Genomic DNA, 26,154 nt, shown 5'->3' on the forward strand with positions numbered 1-26,154 from the left:
ATTGTTTTAATGACAGAAAATGATCCATTCTTCTCCGCAGTATGTGAGAAATGTTATCGGGAAAGCTGAATAGTTAATATATGGGCCATAAATATTTCACCAGCATATGATATGATTTATATTATTCTACCAATCTCTATTAAAAAGTCCTTCTTTATCATTAAGGAAAGGCTGGATATAGGAAAATGGTATTTCTTTTTCTACTAGCCAAAATTATAAGGATTTCCAATTTTAAAAACCCATTAATTTGGGCTGTTATGTGAACTATATGATTGCCTCCTGGATTTACCTTCTGAGGACCTTGTACCACCTGACCTGTCAGAACAGTCACTCTCCTCTCCTTCCTTCCAACCCTGTGTCTGCTGTCCGTGCCTTTCTTAAAACCCTGACAGTGGTTGACCACACACGTGCCCCGCGCCCCGCGCAGACACTGGAGGACTTTTCTTGGACACGAGCTTCTCTGCTTCTCCTGCCGTAAGACCCGGACTGCCCCTCAGTCCTCAGCATTCACTCCCTTGGGTCCACGTGCTCTCTGAGTGTGTGTTAGTGCAGCCACGCTGGAGTTGATTAAGGGGAGGCAAAAGGAGAAAAACGTGTGCTTTCTTTTAAAATCACCTTAATGGGCTTTGGGAAGGCAATAACTGGGGCAAAGAATGTGCCAAACAGCGAGAAAACTTCTGACAAGAACTTGTAACTTAAGTGCAGCCTGGAACAGACACGTGAGAAAAGCCGCTGAGCACGGTTCCCCTGCTTACGGTGCATCCGCGCAGCCCGAAGCCGGGTGTGGGTTCCCGGTCCTCCTGTCGACCCTAGTGCCGGCTGAAGGAAGGCTTGGATACCCATCAGGCCAACTGACTTTTCCTAGAATAATGTCAAGCAAGCGCCGCTGTCAGGCTGCAGCCCTGGAGGGTGGAAGGAGCCCAGTGAGTGTTTCCTGTGCAGTGGGCGTCTCCTCCCCTCCCCTCCCCTCCCCTCCCCACCCTGGCTCTTCAGAAGTTTTAATCAATTTTTTTCCTCTTTGGCCATCAGTCAGTTTCTGGTGTTAGGTCATTTAATGTCACACATTTTCCTGAGCTCTTTCTCTGACAAATTGAAGTTGCAGAGATGATGACCAAGTCATTGTCCTGCCATTCTGGGATTTTTAAGGGGAAAGTCAGAGAAACAAGTAGTTATGGCAGAATGGCTGAAACAGAGCACGAGGGTTATGAGGAAAAGTGAAGCGGAAGCAGAAACGATAGCACAGATCATCCTGAATGGGGAGCGTGGGTACAAACACACTTAGGATGAAGGTAGAGTAATAAGGCAGGGTAGTGCCAGAGGGAAGTCATCCTGCGCAGAGGGGCAGAGGCTTGAAAGCAGGAAAAATGGGGCCATCTGCCTGGAGTTAGGGTGTGGCTATGGGAACATCAGAGTCACCCCCAGCCCCTCCCGGCTGCGTGGTCTCAGGGAACTTCCCTCTCTAAGCCTAGTTTCTTCGTCTGTAAAATGGAGATAGGACGTTGAGCACACATTAATCCATATCCTACTTAATTTTTTAAATGTCCCATCGGAGCCCAGACTGTGGCATGCATGATTCCTTTTCTGATTACTCAAAATGATCCCTCACTAAAAATAGAATTCCTGTAGCACAGATATTTGATCAGTCCTTGGGCAAATTGCACGTCTCTTCTTCACTCCTTTATTATCAATTTCACCATCATCACAGAGGAAGAAGACTTGTGTGGCATAGTCCCAGAAGGCAGAAGTAAGGCTGATACTTAGAAATGATAAAGGTTTTTGCTATTTTTGTTTATAAGGAAAAAAAGTAAAAACACGCTAACAATCAGAATTGGAAGACAGTGACAGGCTTCAGAGTACGGAGCGAGCTGTCTCTTTTCAGGGGCTACGTCCCTGGATGAAACGGTAAGTTTCTTGTACTTTTAAGAGGGTGGACTCTCTCACACTGTCTTATGTGGTCAACAGTTTTACTAGTAACCAGTTTGTAACTTGTTGGAGAAGAAACAGATTGCATTGGATTTCTTACAGACTGTGTACAATGTAGGATAACGTAACACTTAGTCTTTTTTTTTTTTTTTAATTGCATTGAAGGTTGGATGGTTCGCAGAATAAAGAGATAACTGACAGGTTTCATAACAAGTCTATAACCTCTGGATCCAAGCTACCCACAGCAGCACTTGAAATGCAGAGTCTCAGTCCCCAGCCTAGATGTACTGATGCAGACTCTGCCCCGAAACCAGGCCCCAGGTGATGTGCGTGCACAAAAACGTGTGAGAGGAGAAGCACGGCCCTAGCACGCGTTTCAGATGATCTGTAAAGGTGGTGAGAGAGAGAGCTGCCAGAGTCCTCTGTTCAGAACCTCTAGTCTCCATCAGCCCCGATGGCTTCTTACGTTTGTTCTGAGGGATTATGACCATAGGCTGCGTTTGCCTTTCCCTTCTGTCCAACTTCTCGTTCCCTTGTCAACCTCTGTCAAGAAAAAAAAAATATCTCTGATTAAGTTTTCAGAGAGGTGAAAGAAAGTTGTCACAAGTCTTAGGGATCCTATAGGAAAATAAATTAGCCCTCAGTCCATTAGTGCATCAAGCATGGATCCTCGGATGGATCTCTTGGAAAGCTTATTCTTACTGTGAGACCGGCTAGACCTTGACACTGGCTCTGGCAGGCACCCCCTCTGTGATCAGCTGTAGGCCTTTCTCTTCCTGAGGCCCAGGCATCCCCTGTGTTTCCCATGGTCACCCAGCTGATAATGCTGGAGCTAGCTTGAGCTAATTCCACGAAATTCATTGTTTTGTCATATACTTTTGCTTCTCATAAAATATATAGACAGGGCTTCCCTGGTGATGCAGTGGTTGAGAGTCCACCTGCCGATGCAGCGGACGCGGGTTCGTGCCCCGGTCCGGGAGGATCCCACGTGCCGCGGAGCGGCTGGGCCCGTGAGCCATGGCCGCTGAGCCTGCGCGTCCGGAGCCTGTGCTCCGCCACGGGAGAGGCCACAACAGTGAGAGGCCCGCGTACCACAAAAAATATATATATATAGACAAAGGCCAAACAATGTGGTATATATACCCTTACTCTGTACCACACTGCATCACTGTTGCTACATGTATGAAATGTACATAAATGTGCTGCCGCTGAATGGATGAGATGAGCACAAATGCGAGTTGTACCTTCTGTCTCCTCTCTCTCCTCACCCTTCGGTTAGCAGCCAGAAGGACAGCGTTCAGGACAGAGTCCAGGTAGAAGTCCGCGTGGTAATTACCGCTTGCTGAGCGCCCGTTTTAGCTTAGGTACTTGATGTAGTTGGAAACCTCACAACTGTTCTGCAAGAGCTAGATGTTATTAACTGGACTTGTCGATGGGAAAACCAAGGCTCAGTAGCCCAGTGGTGACAGGACTAGGTTTGTGTATTGAGTGTGGGTGTGCTGGAACCCACATCCCATGCTTTTTCATCATCGCCTAAAACCTCCTATTAATATATAAACTGAATAATTAGTTCCTAATTGAATGCAAGAAGTTATTGATCATCCAAAGCACCCTTTCCATGGAAAAAACTTTTCTCAGTTATTTTCACATCTGAGTTTCAAAACCAGAAACCAAGGTCACCCTGCCGAAAAATGCAAACAGAAGGAACCATTACAGTCACACCCCTTTGCTTATGAAACTTTCTACTCAGATGTGTTACGTTTCTGCTTTTCCCTTATCCCCGTTCTGAGCGGTGTAGCACCCAATCCTATCAATTTGAATCAACTTTACAAGTGAAAAATAAGCACGTTCCCATTGATTGTCGTTATAAATGTCATCTCGCAGACACTTTTCTGTTCTCATCCCATGTCATGAGCCCTGCTGTTCAGCTCTACCCGGAACTTCATTTGTGGCGTTGAGTGAGCACGAGGCAGTGCAGCGGGACCTTCACGTTGGCCTGTCACTGCGTCGTGCCTTCCTCTCCCCAGAGACCACTGAACGGCAGTACTAAGACCGCACTGCTCGGCACCATTCCCGTGGGATTTGAAACTCTTAAAAACGAATCTTCAAAGTGTCTTTTGTAGACAAGTATCCCAAGCTACATGTATCAAATGACTTGTCTAAAATCCTGTAACGGATTCTTTAGTATGATTCCATATACCCAGTGGGCACATAACCTAACAATGTCGATGATGATAAGAAAGAATGGTGAGCTTCTTAAATATAATGTCTTTCAGTGTGGTAAAAGACATGAATTTATCGAAATACTGAATATTTTGTGATCGATATAGTACCTTGGGCGGCAGAGATGGGGTATTAGATAAAGAAGCCGGAGGCTTATTTAGTTTGAATACACACAGATTGACTGAAATGTCACAGATGAGTTAGATGTACCATAAGTAGAAACTACTCTTTAATCACATTGAAGATTTTTCTAGATGTATACCAGAGATAAAAAGGTGAGTGAGACTATAGCTATTACAGTGTCTATCAGTACAGCTCAGAGAGGTTGAAATTTATCTAAGTTGCTGATACACATTGAGTAGGCAATGGGCTGAATACCGTGTACGTCCTGCCATTTTTCCTTCACCATAACACTAAGAAATGGGTTCTGTGTCCCATTTCACAATTGAGGAGACTGTCTTGGAAAGTTCAGACTCTCGGTTAGTTTGAATGTTAATTGGAAGGCAGAGGTAAATAAGTACAGTCAGGAAATCGATCTGAATCCAGTGTCCTTGCTCTAGACCACCAGTTTTACTGCACCGACTTTTATGACCTAGTAGGAAAACACACACAAAAAAGATCTAACTTACAGTGCTCAAAAAAGGGATAACACAAGTTGCCTAAAGGTGAAAGTCATGGATTTTGACAGTTTTGAGAAGTACCAGTCAGGTTTTTGGTAAGATGTCCCTCGTTTGGGATTTGTCTAATATTTTTCTCACGATTAGCCCAGGGTTATAGGTTTGGGGGACAGAAACCACAGAGGTAAAAAATAAAATGCTATTTTTATTACATCATATCATGGGAACATACTCTTCACATGACTTACCACTATTAGCTCATTGCTTTTTGTTGCTGAATCATATTCCATTATATGAATGTACCCCAGGTTGCTTATCTGTTCACCTGTTGAACAAAGGGCATCTTGTTGGTTTTAGTGACTAATTTCAAAATTTCAGATTTCAGGTATTCATTGCAGCTGTGTAGGAAAGCCGTTGACTTATTAACTTCGTATTCCAAGACCTGTTTCATGTGCTTATTAGTTCTCGTTTATTGTTTGTTCGTATGGTTGCTTTGTCTTGTTTTGACCTGGTTGATTCTTTGGGAATTCTTACATGGAAATGTCACCTGCAGACAAAGTTTTGTTTCTTCCTGCGCAATCTTAAAAGCTTTATTTCCTTTTCTTGTCCTGTTGAATTAGGTAGGGCTTCTAGTACAGTTTTAATTGGAGTGGTAAGGCTGGGCATCCTTGCCTTGTTCCCAGTCTTAAGGGGAAAGCATTCAGTCTCTCACCGTTCAATATGAAGTTAGTTGTAGGTTTTTCTAGATGTTCTTTTTTAACTTGAGTAAATTTACCTCCGTTCCTAGTTTGCCGAGTTTTTATCATGAATGACGTTGCATTTCATTAAACGCCTTTTCTGCTTTATGTGACCTTACGATTCTTCTTCGTAAGCCTTCTTGGCAGGCTGGTCACATGGATCTTCACTAATGCTGAAGCAGCCTTTCATACCTGGAACAAATCCCATTTGGTCGTGATGTGTTTAATACATTATTAAATTCAATTTGCTGCTGTTTTTGAAGATTTTTGTGTCTTTGTTCATGGGAGATACTGATTGATGGTCTGCTTGCTTGTTTGTTTCATTGTATAATGTCTTTAATGCCTTTCGCCTCCCCTTGGACCACACGTCTCTTCCTCGGGATGTCAGAGACCACCTTGCTCAGCCCCCCTGCCACTCTTCCTCGGCCTCTCTGTCTCCCAGCCCCTTGACCAGTTGTGGCTTCCACAGGTGGACTTAGAAGAAACATCTTGGGAGGCACCTCCTGTGACAGGTCCCCATAACGGCTCAAGACCAAGTGGAAGCCGGTCACTTCTGTCTTCCCCGGTGGCCCAGGCCAGTCTCAGCCTCTGACTAGTAATGTAGAAATAATTTTCAGGAGGCACGTCCGGTGGCCACCCTCAGAGAATGAGTTAGGAAATGTGTCCTCTGATTTGATTTTCTGGAAGAGAGTGGAAAACTGATATCATTCCTTCCTTTAATATTTGATAGAATTCACCAGTGAAACCTCGGGGTCTGGTGCTTTCTTTTTTTGGAAGATTATGAATTATTGATTAAATTTCTTTAATACACATACGTTTATTCAGATTATTTAATCCTCTTTGTAGGAGATTTGGTCGTTTGTATATTGCAAGGAACTAGTCCAGTTCATCAGTGTTAACAAATTTGTGGGCCTAGACTTGTTCATCATCTTCCTTTTTTATCTTTTAATGTCCTTGAGGTCAGTAGTGATGACCCCTCTTTCATTTATGATATTGTTGTTTTTTTCTTGTTTAGCCTGTCTAGAGGTTTATTAATTCTATTGATCCTTTCAAAGAACCAGCTTTTGGTTTTGTTAGTTTTCTCTGTTGTTTGTGAAATTGGAGCTTTCAGCTGTGTATTTGCTATCCCAGTCAAACAAGAGGAGAAGAGAGAACTGGTCTGTAGGCGGCCTCATTGTCTGCTTGGTTCTCCTTGTTTGGAGGACATTGTCCACAGGAGGTGGGTCAGGCTATGCCTTTATTTTCTGGTGGAGCCGAACTTCTGTCCTCATTTCTTCATGGGACTTGCACACTTCCTCAAGTTTTACCTTATGACTTGGATGTCTCATATTTTGTGTTAGAAATACATGAATATGTTGAATTCTACTTCAGAAAATACATGTGTTTATTTAACCTAAGAATGATGCTTTCAGTCCCTAGGTAGTAGGTACACTCTTTGGGAAGGTTCATTTTATTCCCTCTCTCGTGGAATCTGATATGTTTTGGTCCCGGGTGTGCCAGCTGTGTGTTCTCAGACAGTCTTAAGATCTGTTTAGGCCTCCGTTTCCTTGTCCGTAGACAAGCCAGGTAAGGCCCAGGTCACAGTGTTGGAGTGCGGGTTGGCTGTGACCCTGGCAGGACGTGATGGAGGAGTGCCCGGTAGGTGCAGCCTCCCCAGACATCAGTTTCCTATCCTGTGTCCCAGACAGACCCTGACTCCTGGGGTTTCTTTGATGTTACCATATTTATTGTTGCTGGACGAGCTGCCTAAATGACTTAATTTCCTTCCTTTAGGTAGGTGCCTGTTTCTCATTTGCTTTTAGTTTTCACTCGGCATGTGGTTTCCTTATTTCTTTTTACAGAATTACGGGACACCGATTTTTGTGAGGTATAAATGCCTGCGCACAGTGGAATGCTAGAGAATACCACGAGTATTGCTAATTTGACCCTCTTGCTTGCAGGGGAAGGGGAGGAGTCGCGGCCCGGCCAGTGGGAGTCGGGGTACCGCGAGGGACGCCGACTTCCAGAGGAATCCTTTCCACCCGAGGGCCAGTGAGTCGAGGAAGAGGACTTCTCACTCCCAGAGCAAGAGGCGTCCCCCCAACTGGGTACAGACCTCCACCGCCGCCCCCAACACAAGAGACCTATGGAGATTATGTAAGTGGAGGTGTTCTGATGATCTGTGACCCAGCGTCGGGTGTTGTGACCGATATCCCTCACCTTGCTTTAGCTCTTTAGCAAACGTTTATTGAGTGCTAAATAAGTACTTGGTACCAGAGGCACAGAAAATGTGAAAGAAATAACCTCTTTCGTCAAATAACTTAAACCTCAGATATGGAAGATGAGTTTGGGTGGTGGCGAGGTTCAGGACCAGGGTCAAGGAGGCGTGCGGGCAAGCCCCCCAGGCGTGTAGCGTAGCATTCGGCCACGGTCCTCTCCAGGCTGCCTCTGAGTGATTCAGTCATTCAAAAAGCAGTTGCCTACATATACCAAGCTGTTTTTACCCTTAAGCGTTTCCTCTTAAGCTGTGCTGCTGAATACCGATTCTTAGTGGAAATTCTTTTCAGTGAAGAAAATAAAAGTTCCCAGTTTTTTTAATTAATGGATTATCAGTTCTTCCATTTATCATTCCATAACTCTTTGATATGGTTCATAAACTTACTTAGCATCAGAGAAAGAAAATACATCCATGGAAAATGGGCGGCAGGGGGTGGGGAGGGCGGAATCTTTACCAAGAATACAGAACCCCTGGGATTCTTACTGTAACTCTCTGGGTAACGTAAATGAGGAAGATGAGTCCTGGATAGATGTTTCGTATTAGTAATCGAAAGTATTAAGGAAAGAGTATATGAACTGTTGTCAAAGAAGGGGGAAGCAGTGACAGGCCTAAAATGCCAGAACCAGTAGCTTTTCATGTCTCCCTTTAATGGAGGTCTCTTGCCAGGAGCTCAGCACCTCTTTGCACAGTTTCTGGAACTTGCAGTGATCCCTGGGCCACAGACAACTTCTTCGGTGTCGTCTGCAGCCCCCGAAGGAGCTGAGTCTTCGTCCTGGTCGTGCTGCACTTCTCATAATTCCCTAAATGTGCTGCGTCCTCTTGGGCGTCCAGAACTTTCCTCGTGTAGCAGCCTCGGCCTCGAGGGCTCCTCCCCCTCATCCGACTGTTTCCTGTCTGTCCTTGCAGACTTAGGTCAGCTGTTACTAGGGCAACTCATGGGCGGCAAGAGCTGGCCTGTTGAGCATCACCGCAGTCTCCCACCTGACTGTGGCCGCTGGCGGGGCAGGGACGGAGAGCTGCACCCCTTTGCGCTGGCAGAGCGCACGCTGGGAGCTCAGCGAATTACGTTCTGAAAATAAGTGCCATGTGGACAGCTTCACCATTTGGCTGTTCACTTGGGGAAGGCTGTGTCTGTGTCTCGGCTCTGTGTTCTTTACAGCTGGACGTGGTCCTGTTTACTAGTGTTCTTAGCAAGCTGGCAGTGGTGCCTCAGATTCATCCACAAAGGCTGAGTCTCATGAGAGTAGCAGAGACTGAGGGAAAGGAAAGGTTGTGAAACTCCTCTGAGGTGGCCCGGTGTCTGCTTTTTCCCACCTCGGCCTGCCTTGAGTTCTCTCAGGTTTGGGTGCTGTAGATGTGGCTGGATGGTGTCGCCGTAATCGCCAAGGCAGGGGGTGTGGGAAACCTGGATCCTAGGCCCCCCTGTGCTATGAACATGGTACGAGTCAGGCAAGGTACTTAGCTTTTTTTGGCTAAATCCACCAATCCACCCGTCTCAGAAAGAGCTAGTGCCTTCTTTCCATACATTAATTCATCTTTCCACTCAGCAGAGATCGACTGAATTCCTACAGTGTGAACCAGACACACACATCCTCTGTCTCAGTGTGTATACCCCGGTGAGTCTTGAACGAAATTAGATGAATACAAATAAAAATTTCTTGAAAGGTTAAAGTCGAGGGGAGCAAAAGGAAGAGAAATTCAAGGCACTTGGTTTTTCTGTGTTTAGCTCTGAGTTTTATTGGTATGTGATGGCAAAGGCCTGAAAACAGTCGATTTGCAAAGTATTCTGTCGAGTTAATAGCACCCCTTCCCATCCACTACCACGGCTAGTGGGATGGTGGCCGTGCAGAAGAATGTGTGTCCTGTCATTAGCAGACGAGGGCTGGAGGGCTCTAAGCAGAAAGGCAGCCTGCATCGCGTGAGCCCACACTCCACGCCTGGCACTCCCCAGGCGCGCGTCGTCCCTGAGGCTGCATTTCCAGCACAGCTCGTCCGCATTCTGCCACACCACAGCGTTGCCCTCAAATCGTAGACGGCCACGTTGGCTGTTTTGCTTAGCATTTGCCATTCGTCTTCACCGTCTGAGATTCTAAAGATTACTCACACTGTACGCTTAGCTTTGCAGCATGGGAAGGGGAAAGAAAGCCTTTAAAAAGTTATTTTCTTTATTTGCTTATTTCTAGGGTTTTAGATCACGTGGGCATACTACAAAGTATCCAACTTAGCCTGGGTCCTGGAACCCCCCAGAGTGGTTACTCATTCACGTGGCAAGCGGGAAAGTTGAAGCTGGTCTTCTTAGAGTCTGCTAAAATACCTATTCCATCGGACTGGAATAATCATAAATTAGACTCTAAACTCCATGGGAGTAGGGACCCCCGACCCCAGCCCTGCACCCACCTTTATATTCTCAGCACCTAGTATAATGTCTAGCACATAGTCGGTCCTTAGTACATGTTTGCTGAGTGGATGAATATTCTCAAGACCGAGTTTTTAAAAATTGCCACCTGTGGAGAACCCACCCCAAATGCCTCCTGTGTGCTTTGTGGTTTTTAGTCACTTAGCGGTTTATATCTAACTTATTAGCGTGTCGCCGCGTAGTGCAATCTTCACTTAGTATACGTCTGTTTCTCAGAAGATTGTAGACTTGTCAGGAAAGGCACTGTGTCTCGTAGTTAGTCTCTAGCCACGAGCCTGGTTTCTGGCACATTGCAAGCACTTAGTAAATGTTTACTGGACTAGACAACCCGGCACAGGGACCAGGTAAGTTTTCCTAACGAAGGTTGCCATTGATCTTTTCTAAGTCGGTTACTGTAACCATCCCGTGGGAAGAATATGATAGTTGGCATTTGAAACAAGATCTTCCCTTCCTTATTCTTGTGCTCAGAGGGCAGTTGCAGGTTACAAAGACGTAAGACCGATTCTGTGTAGCTCCTGAAAATAACAGAGTCGTGCATTATAAGTCTGATCTCAGTATGAGAATGAACTTTCAAGAAGGACGTAACATTTAATGAGAAACTGCTCTCCATGAGGCACTTTCTTATATGTCATGTCATGCTGTTCTCACAGCCACTCAGAGAGGAGGTACTGTGATCCTATTGTACAGGTGAGAATTTCAGGTGTGGGAAGTTAGTGTCTTTCCTCACGTCACAAGGGTGATACAGAAGGAGCAGATGCGGGATTCACGACGCGAGGCCTGTATTCTATCTTGAACAGCCTGTGCTTGTTTGAAACCAGCGCTCTGCTCTGCGAGCTGAGATGGTAAGATCTCCTCGCCTTTGGGGGAGTGCAGCTGTGGAGATTATGTAACCGCTGTGGAGATTATGTAACCGCTGTGGAGATTATGTAACCGCTGTGGAGATTATGTAACCGCTGTGGAGATTATGTAACCGCTGTGGAGATTATGTAACCGCTGTGGAGATTATGTAACCGCTGTGGAGATTATGTAACCGCTGTGGTCCCTTGCAGTCTAATAATTCTCTGGTTGAAAGCTGCCTTAAGTAGGGAAATGGAAACTGAGAACCATTAGGAAGAATGGGATGGGTTAGGATTTTAAAAATAATAATAAGCAAAGCATTATTACGTTGATAGGCAAAAAAAAAAAAAATGAAACAGCGCTTTCGCTGTTTTAAGAATTTCCAAGCATCTGTATCTCTGAAAAAGGCTCGTCATTCCTTTGGAACTCAAAAATATAATTTTTAATGATTTCCTTGAATTACATTCGTCGTAATAAATGTGCTGTTTCTATAGAACTTGTTGGTTATATCTAACCAATTCAGTTTACTTATTTTAACTCTGATTTAACATTTAGTATCTGAGGCCATTATTTCCAGAATAAAAGATGCAAAGAAATCATATCAGTTGCTTATTTAAACAAAAAAGGGGATGAAACCTGTTCTTTCAAATCCTGCCACAACTGGTGCTTTTTTGAGAAAGTATACATTTCAGCCCTTAAAATACTCAGTGTTCTTCAGATTATGTATACTAAAATGAAGGTATTTCAATACAGTTGTAGGCCCAAGAAAAAACTCAGTGTATGGTATATGTTAATATTATTTTTAGTGAATAGTTATAATCTGCCCATTATAAAAATGTTCTCTATTAGCCCAAGCAAGAAAGCCTGATAACTTAAAGGTATTTTCTTGCCGGAATGTTGTGCCTATTGAAATTGGACTGATTTTTCTCAAGGTGAGTTGGTGAAGATAACTTGATCATTTACAATGTCATCTGAGCCAGCTGTTCATCGGAGTCACTGTCACAGAATATCCCTAAGTATGTGTCATTGAGGAGAACATCTGTTAGCAAATCTGTTCCACTGTGAGAAACGTTATTATCACAAAAGTACATGTAACACACAGTAGCCATTTGAATAGTATAGGCTCACCACCGCTCTATGAACACTAGTCTTCTGAGAATAACTCTAAGAATGCAAGGCAATTCAACACGATTAGCTTTTTTCCAAAAAGGAAGAAAACAGATAATGGATGTGTTTTCAACCATTTGAGTACAAACTGGGACCTTCTGCTCCACTTTTAACTTAGTAAAATTGGATATAATTACAGTAACTTCGCATCTCTTTTTCGAGAATAAGAAGCACCTCTTTCCCAGAATGACATTCATTCATTACTTATGTCCAAATCATTAAATAGCTGACAAATAATTAGGGTAACCCAGAATATATTCAATGAGAGCACTTTAACAATTCAAAATGTCGTTGTAATTACACAAAAGGACATGTTTGATGCTTGCTGGCCGAGCCCAACTTACATATGAATTTCTGAAGTGAAGTCATTTTTTATAAATTGCTTCAGGCTCCACATACAAAGAAAACACACAAGCAAAGTACACTCGGCCCTCCATTATCTGCAAGTTGGGCATCTGCGGATTCAACCAACCATAAACGGAAGATATTTTTTAAAGAGTTCCATAAAGTTCCAAAATTGAAGCAAAACTTGAATTTGCCCCATGCAGGCCACTATTTACATAGTATTTACATTGTATTTACAACTATTTAAATAGTATTTGCATTGTATTAGCTATTATAAATAATCTGGAGACGGTTTAGAATACAAGGGAGGATGCGTAGGTTATATGCAGATATAACTACATATCCGGTTTGTATAGGAACTTGAGCGTCTGTGGATTTTGGTTCCGAGGGGGTCCTGGAACCAATCGCTCGTGCATACCGAGGGACGACTGTAGCTGCGTGTTCCCCAAACACACAGTCTGGTTGTTTTATTTTACTGTCTCTGAAAAATCTTGTCCATTGCCGTCATTTCACGTGACATTTGTGTGTTAGTGACTACTAGATCTGCCGCTCCTCCGAGCTCTCTCTAGGGCCCCTTCCTGAGTCCCTCCGTACAGGCAGGCCCGCAGCTCCGTGCAGGCTGTGGTGTGGCCCGCAGGGGCCTTGTTCCTCCCAGGGCCCTTGTTGAGGGAGCAGCATCTCCATGAACCCAGGCGCCCAGGATCTCGTTCGTTCATCGTCATTCCCTGCATTCACACGGTAAACACGGCTCACTTCTTCATGAATAACTGCTTGATCTCCAGTTAATCTACGTCACAGCTGCTTTAGGGAAGACGCTTGTCCTCCTGCGTCTTAGAAAACATTCTTGTCAACCTCCCCGTGTCCAACTCCTGTGCTCTGATGATGGCCTCTCACAGTGCCTGCACTGTCCACAATTGGTAGTTACTTGTTTGTATATCGTTTTCACGTCAGACTTCTCGCTAACTTTAAGTCTTTGTTTATTCTTTCATACTACCACCTAACATATAGTAGTCCCTCAGTAAATGCTCGTTGTTTATTTCTTTTTATTAATTTTAAAATTTAATTTTATTTATGTTTTTATACAGCACGTTCCTATTAGTCATCCGTTTTATACACATCAGTGTCTACATGTCAGTCCCAATCTCCCAATTCAGCACACCACCACCACCACCCACTGCCGCTTCCCCCCCTTGGTGTCCATACGTTTGTTCTCTGCATCTGTGTCTCAATTTCTGCCCTGCAAACCAGATCGTCTGTACCATTTTTCTAGGTTCCACATATATGTGTTAATATACGATACTTGTTTTTCTCTTTATGACTTACTTCACTCTGTATGACAGTCTCTAGATCCATCCATGTCTCTACAAATGACCCAATTTCGTTCCTTTTTATGGCTGAGTAATATTCCATTGTATATATGTACCACATCTTCTTTGTCCATTCGTCTGTCGATGGGCATTTAGGTTGCTTCCATGGCCTGGCTATTGTAAATAGTGCTGCAGTGAACATTGGGGTGCATCTGTCTTTTTGAGTTATGGTTTTCTCTGGGTATATGCCCAGTAGTGGGATTGTTGGGTCATATGGTAATTCTATTTTTAGTTTTTTAAGGAACCTCCATACTGTTCTCCATAGTGGCCATATCAATTTACATTCCCACCAACAGTGCAAGAGGGTTCCCTTTTCTCCACACCCTCTCCAGCATTTGTTGTTTGTAGATTTTCTTATGATGCCCATTCTAACTGGTGTGAGGTGATACCTCATTGTAGTTTTGATTTGCATTTCTCTAATAATTAGTGAGGTTGAGCAGCTTTTCATGTGCTTCTTGGCCATCTGTGTGTCTTCTTTGGAGAGATCTCTATTTAGGTCTTCTGCCCATTTTCGGATTAGGTTGTCTGTGTTTTTCATATTGAGCTGCATGAGCGGTTTATATATTTTGGAGATTAATCCTTTGTCAGTTGATTTGTTTGCAAATATTTTCTCCCATTCTGAGGGTTGTCTTTTTGTCTTGTTTATGGTTTGCTTTGCTTTGCAAAAGCTTTGAACTTTCATTAGGTCCCATTTGTTTATTTTTGTTTTTATTTCCATTACTCTAGGAGGTGGATCAAAAAAGATCTTGCTGTGATTTAGGTCAAAGAGTGTTCTTCATATGTTTTCCTCTAAGAGTTTTATAGTATCCGGTCTTAAATTTAGGTCTCTAATCCATTTTGGGTTTATTTTTGTGTATGGTGTTAGGGAGTGTTCTAATTTCATTCTTTTACATGTAGCTGTCCAGTTTACCCAGCACCACTTATTGAAGAGACTGTCTTTTCTCCATTGTATATCCTTGCCTCCTTTGTCATAGATTAGTTGACCATAGGTGTGTGGGTTTATCTCTGGGCTTTCTATCTGGTTCCACTGATCTATGTTTCTGTTTTTGTGCCAGTACCATATTGTCTTGATTACTGTAGCTTTGTAGTAGAGCCTGAAGTCAGGGAGTTTGATTCCTCCAGCTCCAGCTTTGGCTATTCGGTGTCTTTTGTGTCTACATACAAATTTTAAGATTTTTTGTTCTAGTTCCGTAAAAAATGCCATTGGTAATTTGATAGAGATTGCCTTGAATCTGTAGATTGCTTTGGGTAGTATAGTCATTTTCACAATATTGATTCTTCCAGTCCAAGAACATGGTATATCTCTCCATCTGTTGGTATCCTCTTTAATTTCTTTCATCAGTGTCTTATAGTTTTCTACATACAGGTCTTTTGTCTCCCTAGGTAGGTTTATTCCTAGGTATCTTATTCCTTTTGTTGCAGTGGTAAATGGGAGTGTTTCCTTAATTTCCCTTTCAGATTTTTCATCAGTAGTGTATAGGAATGCAAGAGATTTCTGTGCATTAATTTTGTATCCTGCAGCTTTACCAGATTCATTGATTAGCTCTAGTAGGTTTCTGGTGGCATCGTTAGGATTCCCTATGTATAGTATCACGTCATCTGCAAACAGTGACAGTTTTACTTCTTCTTTTCCAATTTGGATTCCTTTTATTTCTTTTTCTTCTCTGATTGCCGTGGCTAGCACTTCCAAAACTATGTTGAATAATAGTGGTGAGAGTGGACATCCTTGTCTTGTTCCTGATCTTAGAGGAAATGCTTTCAGTTTCTCACCATTGAGAATGATGTTTGCTGTGGGTTTGTCATATATGGCCTTTATTATGTTGAGCTAGGTTCCCTCTGTGCCCACTTTCTGGGGAGTTTTTATCATAAATGGGTGTTGAATTTTGTCAACAGCTTTTTCTGCATCTATTGAGATGGTCACATGGTTTTTATTCTTCAGTTTGTTAATATGGTGTATCACATCGATTGATTTGCGTATATTGAAGAATCGTTGCATCCCTGGGATAAATCCCACTTGATCATGGTGTATGATCCTTTTAATGTGTTGTTGGATTCTGTTTACTAGTATTCTGTTGAGGATTTTTGCATCTATGTTCGTCAGTGATCCTGGTCTGTAACTTTCTTTTTTTGTGATATCTTTGTCTGGTTTTGGTATCGGGGTGATGGTGGCCTCATAGAATGAGTTTGTGAGTGTTCCTTCCTCTGCAGTTTTTTGGAAGAGTTTGAGAAGGTTGGATGTTAGCTCTTCTCTAAATGTTTGAAGAATTCACCTGTGAAGAAGCCATATGGTCCTGGACTTTTGTTGGAAGATTTTTAATCACAGTTGCAATTTCATTACTTGTGATTGGTCTGTTGATATTTTCTATTTCTTCCTGGTTCAGTCTTGGAAGATTATATCTTTCTAAGAATTTGTCCATTTCTTCCAGGTTGTCCATTTTATTGGCATAGTGTTGCTTGTAGTAGTCTCTTATGATGCTTTGTATTTCTGCGGTGTCCATATAACTTCTCCTTTTTCGTTTCTAATTTTATTGATTTGAGTCCTCTCCCTCTTTTTCTTCATGAGTCTGGCTAATGGTTTATCAATTTTGTTTATCTTCTCAAAGAACCGGCTTTTAGTTTTATTGATCTTTGCCATTGTTTTCTTTGTTTCTATGTCATTTATTTCTGCTCTGATCTTGATGATTTCTTTCCTTCTGCTAACTTTGGGTTTTGTTTGTTCTTCTTTCTCTGGTTCCTTTAGGTGTAAGGTTAGATGGTTTATGTGAGATTTTTCTTGTTTCTTGAGGTAGGCTTGTATTGCTGTAAACTTCCCTCTTAGAACTGCTCTTGCTGCATCCCGTAGGTTTTGCGTTGTCGTGTTTTCATTGTCATTTGTCTCTCGGTATTTTTTGATTTCCTCTTTGATTTCTTCAGTGACCTCTTGGTTATTTAGTAACGTATTGTTTAGCTTCCATGTGTGTCTTTCTTACGTTTTTTTCCCTCTAATTCATTTCTAGTCTCATAGCCTTGTGGTCAGAAAAGATGCTTGATATGATTTCAGCTTTCTTAAATTTACTGAGGCTTGATTTGTGACCCAAGATGTGATCTATCCTGGAGAATGTTCCGTGCGCACTTGAGAAGAAAGTGTAATCTGCTGTTTTTGGATGGAATGTCCTATAAATATCAATTAAATCTCTCTGGTCTATTGTGTCATTTAAAGCTTCTGTTTCCTTATTTATTTTCACTTTGGATGATCTGTCCATTGGTGTAAGTGAGGTGTTAAAGTCCCCCAGTATTATTGTGTTACTGTTGATTTCCTCTTTTATAGCTGTTAGCAGTTGCCTTATGTATGGAGGTGCTCCTGTGTTGGGTGCATATATATTTATAATCGTTATATCTTCTTCTTGGATTGATCCCTTGATCATTGTGTAGTGTCCTACCTTGTCTCTTGTAACGTTCTTTGTTTTAAAGTCTATTTAATCTGATATGAGTATTGCTACTCCAGCTTTCTTTTGATTTCCACTTGCATGGAATATCTTTTTCCATCTCCTCACTTTCAGTCAGTATGTGTCCCTAGGTCTGAAGTGGGTCTCTTGTAGACAGCATATATATGGGTCTTGTTTTTGTATCCATTCAGCAAGCCTGTGTCTTTTGGTTGGAGCATTCAGTCCATTCACGTTTAAGGTAATTATTGATATGTATGTTCCTATGACCGTTTTCTTAATTGTTTTGGGTTTGTTTTTGTAGGTCCTTTTCTACTCTTGTGTTTCCCACTTAGAGAAGCTCCTTTAGCATTTGTTTGTTGTAGAGCTGGTTTGGTGGTGCTGAATTCTCTTAGCTTTTGCTTGTAAAGCTTTTGATTTCTCCATCGAATCTGAATGAGATCCTTGTCGGGTGGAGGAGTCTTGGTTGTAGGTTCTTCCCTTTCATCACTTTAAGTATATCATGCCACTCCCTTCTGGCTTGTAGAGTTTCTGCTGAGAAATCAGCTGTTAACCTTATGGGAGTTCCCTTGTATGTTATATGTTGTTTTTCCCTTGCTGCTTTCAGTAATTTTTCTTTGTCTTTAATTTTTGCCAGTTTGATTACTATGTGTCTCGGCGTGTTTCTCCTTGGGTTTATTCCTGTCTCAGACTCTCTGCACTTCCTGGACTTGGCTGGCCGTTTCCTTCCCCATGTTAGGGAAGTTTTCTACTATAATCTCTTCAAATATTTTCTCGGGTCCTTTCTCTCTCTCTTCTCCTTCTGGGACCCCTATAATGCAAATGTTGTTGCATTTAATGTTGTCCCAGAGGTCCCTTAGGCTGTCTTCATTTCTTTTCATTCTTTTTTCTTTATTCTGTTCCACAGCAGTGAATTCCACCATTCTGTCTTCCAGGTCGCTTATCCGTTCTGCTGCCTCAGTTATTCTGCTATTGCTTCCTTCTAGTGTAGTTTTCATTTCAGTTATTGTATTGTTCATCTCTGTTTGTCTGTTCTGTAATTCTTCTAGGTCTTTGTTAAACATTTCTTTCATCGTATCGATCTTTGCCTCCATTCTTTTCCCGAGGTCCTGGATCATCTTCGCTATCCTTATTCTGAATTCTTTTTCTGGAAGGTAGCCTATCTCCACTTCATTTGATTGTTTTTCTGGGGTCTTATCTTGTTCCTTCATCTGGTACGTAGCCCTCTGCCTTTTCATCTTGTCTGTCTTTCTGTGAATGTGGGTTTTTTCCCACAGGCTGCAGGATTGTAGTTCTTCTTGCTTCTGCTGTCTGCCCTCTAACGCTGGTTGTTTAAATGGATGGACAGACACACAGACAGATGATTGCCTTAGCCTCCCTAGTCCCACCTTTGCTTGTGGCCCTGCCCTAACCCTGGGTCCTTCCCTTGAATGATGTATTACTCGTATCACTTCTGGTATCCAAAGTCTGATGATGCTACTGCCCCGCCAGCCCCAGAACGTAAGAGCTAGTTGAGAAGTTTAGGAGGATAAAGTCGAGATTCTGCAGAGTGATGTCTGAAGGCTTTCTTGACTGCCCTCTTCAGCCTCTTAACCCCCTGCTCTCCCCACATTATCGTTTTATTTCAATCAGTACCTATACTGCAGTTCCTTAAACATAACAGGACTGTGTGGCTATCTGTGTATGTACTATTGCTTCTCTTCTAATGCCTTTTTTAGTTCTGTCCCTACCAGTTCTTTTTACTATTTATTCTTCAGCTGTGAAGCCTTCCTGGTCCTACTCAGGCACCCCTGGGTGCACGTGGTGCCTGCCTCAGTGTCTGCTTACTTGTCTTTGTCCCCTGTAGGCTGGATTTCTTCAGGGCAGGAACTATGTCATTTTTTTTTTTTTTTTTTTTAAATCTTAGTTTGCCCAGAGCCTGTCACAGGGCCTGACATTTTGGAGATACTAAATAAACATATGGAGGATGGCTTTTATTAATGCCAGCTAATTCTGTCATTCCGTGTGTCGTGTGCCTTGTTAAACATACTTAGTGAAATAAAATTAAAGCCAATTTTAGCAGACATTTAGTGACCTAATAAATAGGAAAGACAATGCAATTTAATAAAGAGGTTATTATTCTGAGATGTAAAATACTTGGTTTCTAATCCTCCTTATTGTCTGTATGATGTCTGCTTTTTTTCTTTTGTAAACTATTTAACCTTTTTAGTTTCTTCATCTGCAAAGTGCAGGTGGTGGTACTTTACCTATAAATCAGCAGGTTAGACCAGATGCTGTTCTAACCTCTTTTCCAACTTTAAAATTTATAATTGGTTGTTTTCTGAAACTTACTTAGTTTCCACTCACCCTAAACATGTTCTTTTAATAAGAAATTGTATTTTCATCAAATAGAAATCTTGATATTGAAAGGAAAGTCACAAAATAAACAAAGCAAACATTCTAATGAGAGAAACAAGCTAAAGGTGAGTGGCTCTGAATGTTTTGAATTCTGAAACAAGTTTTGAAATATAATTTTAAAAGTGAGATCCTTTTTAGAATGCAACCTCACCTTTCAAGATGTATAAACTAGAATTGTCTTAGAAATTTTAATCATATTATTTTTTAACTCATTTAATTATGGTTGCATCAGCCTTCTATTCATGGGAGGTATTTACCATTCACTAATATCCCTTGATATCTTAATATTGTGTAATCATTCTAAGCTTTTGAGCCTGAGCTGATGGGTTAATCACCTTAAACATACGTGCAGTGGGGCGTTCTAGATGAAGTCGTAGGAGTTCATCAGAGTATGAAAGCTCTCTCAGGTCCTTAAAATGCTCTGATTATCCAGCTGTATGATGTTTACTGAACAGAATGTGGAATTGTCCTGAAACCACCCCATCTGGTGTGGCAGTGCCTACTTGAGCCAGGCAGGGGATGGCTGGGCACACGAAGGACTTTTACACGTTTTAGAGAAGGATGTGCACTGGGCCGTAGGCTGCTGGGCCGTAGGAAGTAGCAGAGCCAAGTACATCTGACTAGAGCACCAGGCGCTTTTCTCTTCAGATCCTCCGATCAGGGCCTCCCCACGGGAGATGTGGTGTGCGGTGGAGCACGTGTTCCCCCCGTGCTTCCCCGTACGCTGCTGCCCCAGCCCTCACAGTGCTGCCGGGTGGTGTCTTCTGCCAGACAGGAGGAAGGAAGGAAGGAAGGTCACTAAGCCACAGACACACGGGATAACCCAGCCTGCCCTGTGCAAGGGTGGACATCCCGTCCAGTGGCCTGCGGGATGAGAAGTGGGTGAACTGAGATTGGATCCCAGGTTCCCTAACCCGGGGTCTAAAGCTTTTATTCACAGTGTTCTAGCTTGTGTAGTGTTTACGACCTAGAAGAAGTGAGAAAATAAGTGAGGAAAGAGTATAAGAACCAGAGCCAGAGACACAATCGTAACTGTATAGCGGAGGCATCCCTAGCCATGGACCTTTCTTCCAGATTGATGCCCTTGTCTGGTCTGTCTGACTGACTGAAGAGGATCCTGAGCTTCCTAGGTGCTTCTTTGTAAAATCATCAACTTCAGTCTTAAGGTCAGAAGTTGCTGCTTTAATTTATTACATGTTTGGAAGGACAGTATCTGAAGGAGATGGCTTCATTTGGAAGCGATCACAAGGGTGTAGGACAGTGTTCTCCTGACTGTTTTAGTCCTCTCATATTTTTCTGATTCCGTAACCACAGGAGAACAGTGTGCTCTGCAACTTTTAGAAGTTGATGGAAGAAAAGGCAGCCGCCGTTTGTTGGGTATTTACTTTACAGAACATAGTGTGCCGCGCACTTCTCCTGTATCATCTTATTCAACCCTCACTTCAGTCCTGTGAGGTAAACACGGTCACCAGACCGTTCAGAGAGATTAACTAATTTTTCCCAAATCACACTTCTAGTAAGTAATGAAACCCACATGCCCTTGTTTTTCTTAACCAGCACTTTGCTCAGCGCTTTACGTGGATCTGTCATATCCTTAAAACACCACATGAGATATCAGTACTTTCTAGAAGTCATACAACTGATTGGGGCAGAGCTAGGACTTAAAGCCCAGCAGTCTGGCTCCAGAGCCCACGCTCTTAACCAGGATCTGGTGCTTCCTGGACAGGTCAGTCTCATCTAATTTAAAACTCTGTTTGCTTGCGGACAGAGAAACTGACAAGTGAATGGGAAAAATTATTTCATCACTTCAGACATGAGGGTTCCTATGCGAAACTTAGAGCACGAGGCCCATGATTGGTTAGTTGCTGGTTTTACTAGTCCTTCTGCAACTACTGGAGGGTGTGTCCTCATAGGACTTCTGCCATTGGTTAACCTAACCCAAGTGTGAAGGGTCAAAGAGACAGTTTAAATGGGAGCAGAAATCTATACCTTGTGTTTGTACACAAAGACATGCCTTTCCTGCCTGTTCTGTAGCATCAGACTCATTAAAGCTGTAGGAAAAGAAACTTGTCTCAAGAAAAACGCTGCTACCGCCATCAACAGTGTCCTTGTCTATAAAAATGGCTCCACGGGGACCACCATTTCTCCGTCGGCCCTAAGAATAAACTCTTCTGAAATTTTGTCAACTAGTAACATCAGTGAAAGCCTGTAGGGGAAAACCAAATATATCTTTAAAATGTACACGTAATTCTGTAATGTAGACTTTGCTTAAAGACTCAGGGAAGTCACATTCCTTGTCATTCTTCTGAGAGCTCACCTGAAGTTTTAATTGTATGACTAGTCTGGGAGTTTCGGTCCAGGTGAGAGTTGTACTAACAGCAAATTTTCCCATTGCAGTGACTGCTGGCGTAATTTTTTTGACAAGTGATCTCTAAACTGCTTCAATTATCTTGTTTTCCACAGTGAGAAATTTAATTAAAACAGTTACAGATTGTGAAAAGGTTATTTATGAAAATGCATTTTAAATGTGGATTGAAAAGCCTAGATAAAAATTTATCTAAAATTTTTATTTTAGATAAAAAGATGAAGGTTCTGTAATTTTTTATATCCATTTTACCAGAAGCAAGAATAAGAGCAGTGGGCAGTTTACTTGAAATGTCTATCAGGAGCTTCACGAGTCTATCTCTTTCCTAAATTGCTTGAAAAGTTGACCTCTTTGGTAGAAATGTAAAACCTTAGGAAATAATTTCAGATTTTGAAGTTGTGAATATGAAGGGATTTTGTTTTTGTTTTTCCTCCTTTAAGCAAAAACAACCCCCCAAAATGTGCTTTATTAATAAGGGAGTAGAGGACTCTGAAGTGGCAATGTCTCTAAGGCATGGAAAGCAGATTCTGTCTCCCTAACTAGGCTTGCCCATCCAAGTAAGGTGAGCGAGCGATTGTAGTTGAGCTAATGTGAGGGGCGTGTCACATCCCTTGGGTGAATCAGGGCAGAGGCCGGGAGGAACTTGAGAACCACTAGACTAGTCCTCTGTTACAGTGGATTTCCCACAAGAACCTGCCATCTTCGTTTTATTGTTTTCCTTGAGCTTTTCACCAGCATGTGTAGAACTCAGTCCTCGCCTGCAAGTAGACCAGAGTCTACGAAGGAACAGTTATCACCCTCACTCTGAAGCCTTTCACAATCCCCTGGAAGCGTCAGGTGGTCATTATTTGGATCCACGTGTGTACATCCTATTTGGGGTACTTAACCTTAGAGTGATGTGATCGCTCCTTTATTTGTCTTACTCTTTCCCATTATATTTTAAGCTGATGCTAGGGGCCATCCCTTTTTATCCACAGAGCCCAGAATTGAGTAAGTAATCAATGTTTGATTTCTTGATTCAGAAACAAAGCCCAGTGATTATTCAGGAGAGGAACACCTGCAATTGACTTACATGCAGAGTGTTTAGGGAGGACAGAGGAAGGAAGGAAGGCTAACGTGGGAAGACTTTCCAGAGGAAACTGTGTAAACCAAACAGGAAAAGGGGCTGGCAGCACTCAGACAGGGAGAGCTGGGGGGCGGTGCGGGGGGGCACTTTGCATGAAGGCTCACATGACATTCAAAGGCATAGGTGCAGGCGTGTGCAGGGACAGCCAGAACACTGCTGGTACAGGACTGATGAGGTTTACTAGAGTCTTTTTATTTATACCTTTATTTTTATTCTATTCAGATTGTTCATAGGTAGAATAGAGCTGAGGTACGTAGCAGTACATGGAATCCTGAACGATACTTTAGGGCTAACGCAGTTTAAAGTAAAACCACATCATCAGGTTGGGTGATACAAGTGGAAGACCAGCTGGCCATCTCGATATGTCCTCCTAGTGTGACATTATCTTGGGGAGTTCATTAAGGTACAGGGTCTGACCCTCAGTTTTATAGGGTCGGGCAGAATATCCGTGGTTAAAAGCAAAGTCAGGAGCCGAACTCACTAGTTTGCAATCCTTGCTGTGCCTTTAATTGCTGTGTGACCTTAGGCAAGTTGCTTGACTGCTCTGTGCCTCGATTCCTAGTCTGTAAATGGAAATATTAGTGCTTATCACATGGGGTTGTTAGGAAGATTAGGTAAATTAACATATGGAAAGTATTTAGAATAGCGCCTGGCACATTAAAAGTAATATTTAGTTCTTCAGTTTACCAGTATTGCTCCAACTTTCAGGGCCAACTCTTGCTAACTGTGCCCCAAACATTAATATTTGAAAGACAAAATATACAGTACTATTCACACCCACCAGGAAGATTAAAGTTAAAAAGATAGTTTCAGGTGTTAGCTGGAATGGGGTGCTATAGGAATTCTCATCCACTGTTGTGGGAATGTAAGTCGATGCAACTGCTTTGGAAGAATGTTTGGTACCACATGTTAAAGCCGAAAACATGCCTCCCCAAGAGCCAGAGATTCTGCTCTGGGAACCACTCAACAGAGACTCATACGTGGATGCACCATAAGACGTGCCTAAGAGGCATGCAGGCAAAACTAGAAAGAAGCAAAGTATTCATAACTGGGGTGGATAAAGAAGTGGTAGTACAACCATACAGACCAAGTTTTCACGCAGCAAGAAGGAACCAGGGGTTGCTGCCTGCAGCACCGTGGACAGATCTCACGGGCACGCAGTTGACTGAAAGAAACCTGGCACGAAGGGGTAGCCACTCTGATTCCATCTCTGTGAAGCTCGAGAGCAAGTTAACCTCCCTGGTGGTGTTGAAAGTCAGGATGGCGTTCCTTTGTGGGGGAGATAATAATAACTGAGGGTGCGCACAAGGGGAGCTACTGGGGGCTGTTGATGTTGCCTTTCTTGATCCGGGTGCTGGTTACATAGCTGTGCTCACTTGGTGAAAATTCACTAAGCTGTGCACTTAGGATTTGTACCTTTCTATGAATTATTTTATGCTTGAATAAAAAGTTTAAAAATGTGATCAGTCTGTGTATTAAAAACATTGTATTAGACAGACCAGATACTCTTGTTTATAACAGAACAGCACGTCTTCCTTCAAGCAGATTTGTTCAAGCCGAACAAACCTTCAGCACATCTGGTCTCTCTGCTGTTAAACCAGATGAGAATCTGAAGGTTTCTGGGTGAGTCTAAAAGCTGAGCAAGGAGTTATCTTAATCCTAACATTATGAAACTCTGATAGTTGATGTTTTCATTGTGGAGAAACCTCTGCACCATGAATTAGGTGTGCACCTAGGTGGGCCAGGAGCCCCTTCCCCTTCGTCACGGGACTGGAAGCACTTGCTACCTCTCTCCTGGCCAGTCACATAAGAACACTTGGAAGGATGAGTGAACCCATATAAATCCGTCGCTGCCAGCCAGGCATCCATTCAGGAAGTGCTTCTTGAATGCTTTCTTGTGCCAGGCACTGGGGACACAGTAGTAAACAAGGTAGGCGAAGCCCCTGTTCTCAGGGAGACTGCATTTCCAGTGGAGGACATAGGTAATAATCAAATATATTGGGTGCTGATAGGAATCAGCTGTCAGACCCTTTTAGCATTTCTGGCTGATTTTCCCTTGGGGCAGCCTTTCTCAACTGGGGTTCCAGAGCCCACAGAACACAGAAAATGATGTGCATAATTATTTCCTGAGCTTCCCAGGAAGCTCTGTACAGCAGAGTACAAACGACTGCTGTTCTAGATGCCAAGGAGAGACGTGAACTCACTTCATACAGAGTGGACACCTTAGGGCACCGGGCTTCACTCTCTGGTGGAACCCTGGTTGAGAAAGGCTGTGAACGCTTCTGCCAATTCCTGAAGAGGTAGCTGAGAAGCTGAATTGAGCCTTAAAAGAAATCCAGAATTTGGGAAGGATAAAACAAAATAGTTGGAGTTTAAGGCTCCCCAAGTTTGGGTTTAGGGGGCTGATTAATCCCCTAGGCTTTGGATCAGAACCCAGAAAAGCTATACTCCCAGAGGAAGGCTTATCATCTCAGTCCTGTGTGGGGTGCAGGTTGCTAATTCTTCTGTCCCCCACCAAGAGCAGGTACACAGTCTCTCTAGAGAAATAGAACAGTGTAGGCCTTAAATTATTTCTCTTAATTTTTCATATGTAATGGCAGTTAATCAAAAATTACAGGCATACAAGATGAGGAGACAGTAAAAAACAGACCACGATAGATTCATATAGCAGACGCAAACTTTAAAATAACTATGCTCTTTATAATCATGGAATTAGAAGATAAAGTTGATGATTTAAGCAGACAACTGGAAAATATAGAAAACAGCTATTTTAGAACTAAAAAAAAAAAAAACGGAATGGTTTTAGTTGCAGACTAGACACAGTTAAGGGAAGAAATAGTGTACTGGAGGTTAAACCAGTGAAACAGAAAGACAGAAACCTGGACGACACAGAAGATCGCGTGAGGCACAAGAGCCTCCAGCGGCACCTCATTCCCTTCAAGCCCCAAAGGTGTG

The 26,154-nt window shown here is 42.7% G+C and overlaps 1 protein-coding gene across 1 annotated transcript in view; it reads left to right on the top strand.

The window, feature by feature from the left end:
- The window catches only part of KHDRBS3 (KH RNA binding domain containing, signal transduction associated 3), a 155,576-nt gene that overhangs the window by 93,120 nt on the left and 36,302 nt on the right, over nucleotides 1-26,154 (top strand). Inside the window, exon 6 of the mRNA XM_065895464.1 lies at nucleotides 7,441-7,636. Within this exon, the coding sequence (XP_065751536.1) occupies nucleotides 7,441-7,636 (196 nt within the window). The remainder of the gene's footprint in view (nucleotides 1-7,440; nucleotides 7,637-26,154) is intronic.

The sequence above is a fragment of the Phocoena phocoena genome, chromosome 17 (genome assembly GCF_963924675.1).
Source record: "Phocoena phocoena chromosome 17, mPhoPho1.1, whole genome shotgun sequence".
Classification (NCBI taxonomy): Eukaryota; Metazoa; Chordata; class Mammalia; order Artiodactyla; family Phocoenidae; genus Phocoena; species Phocoena phocoena.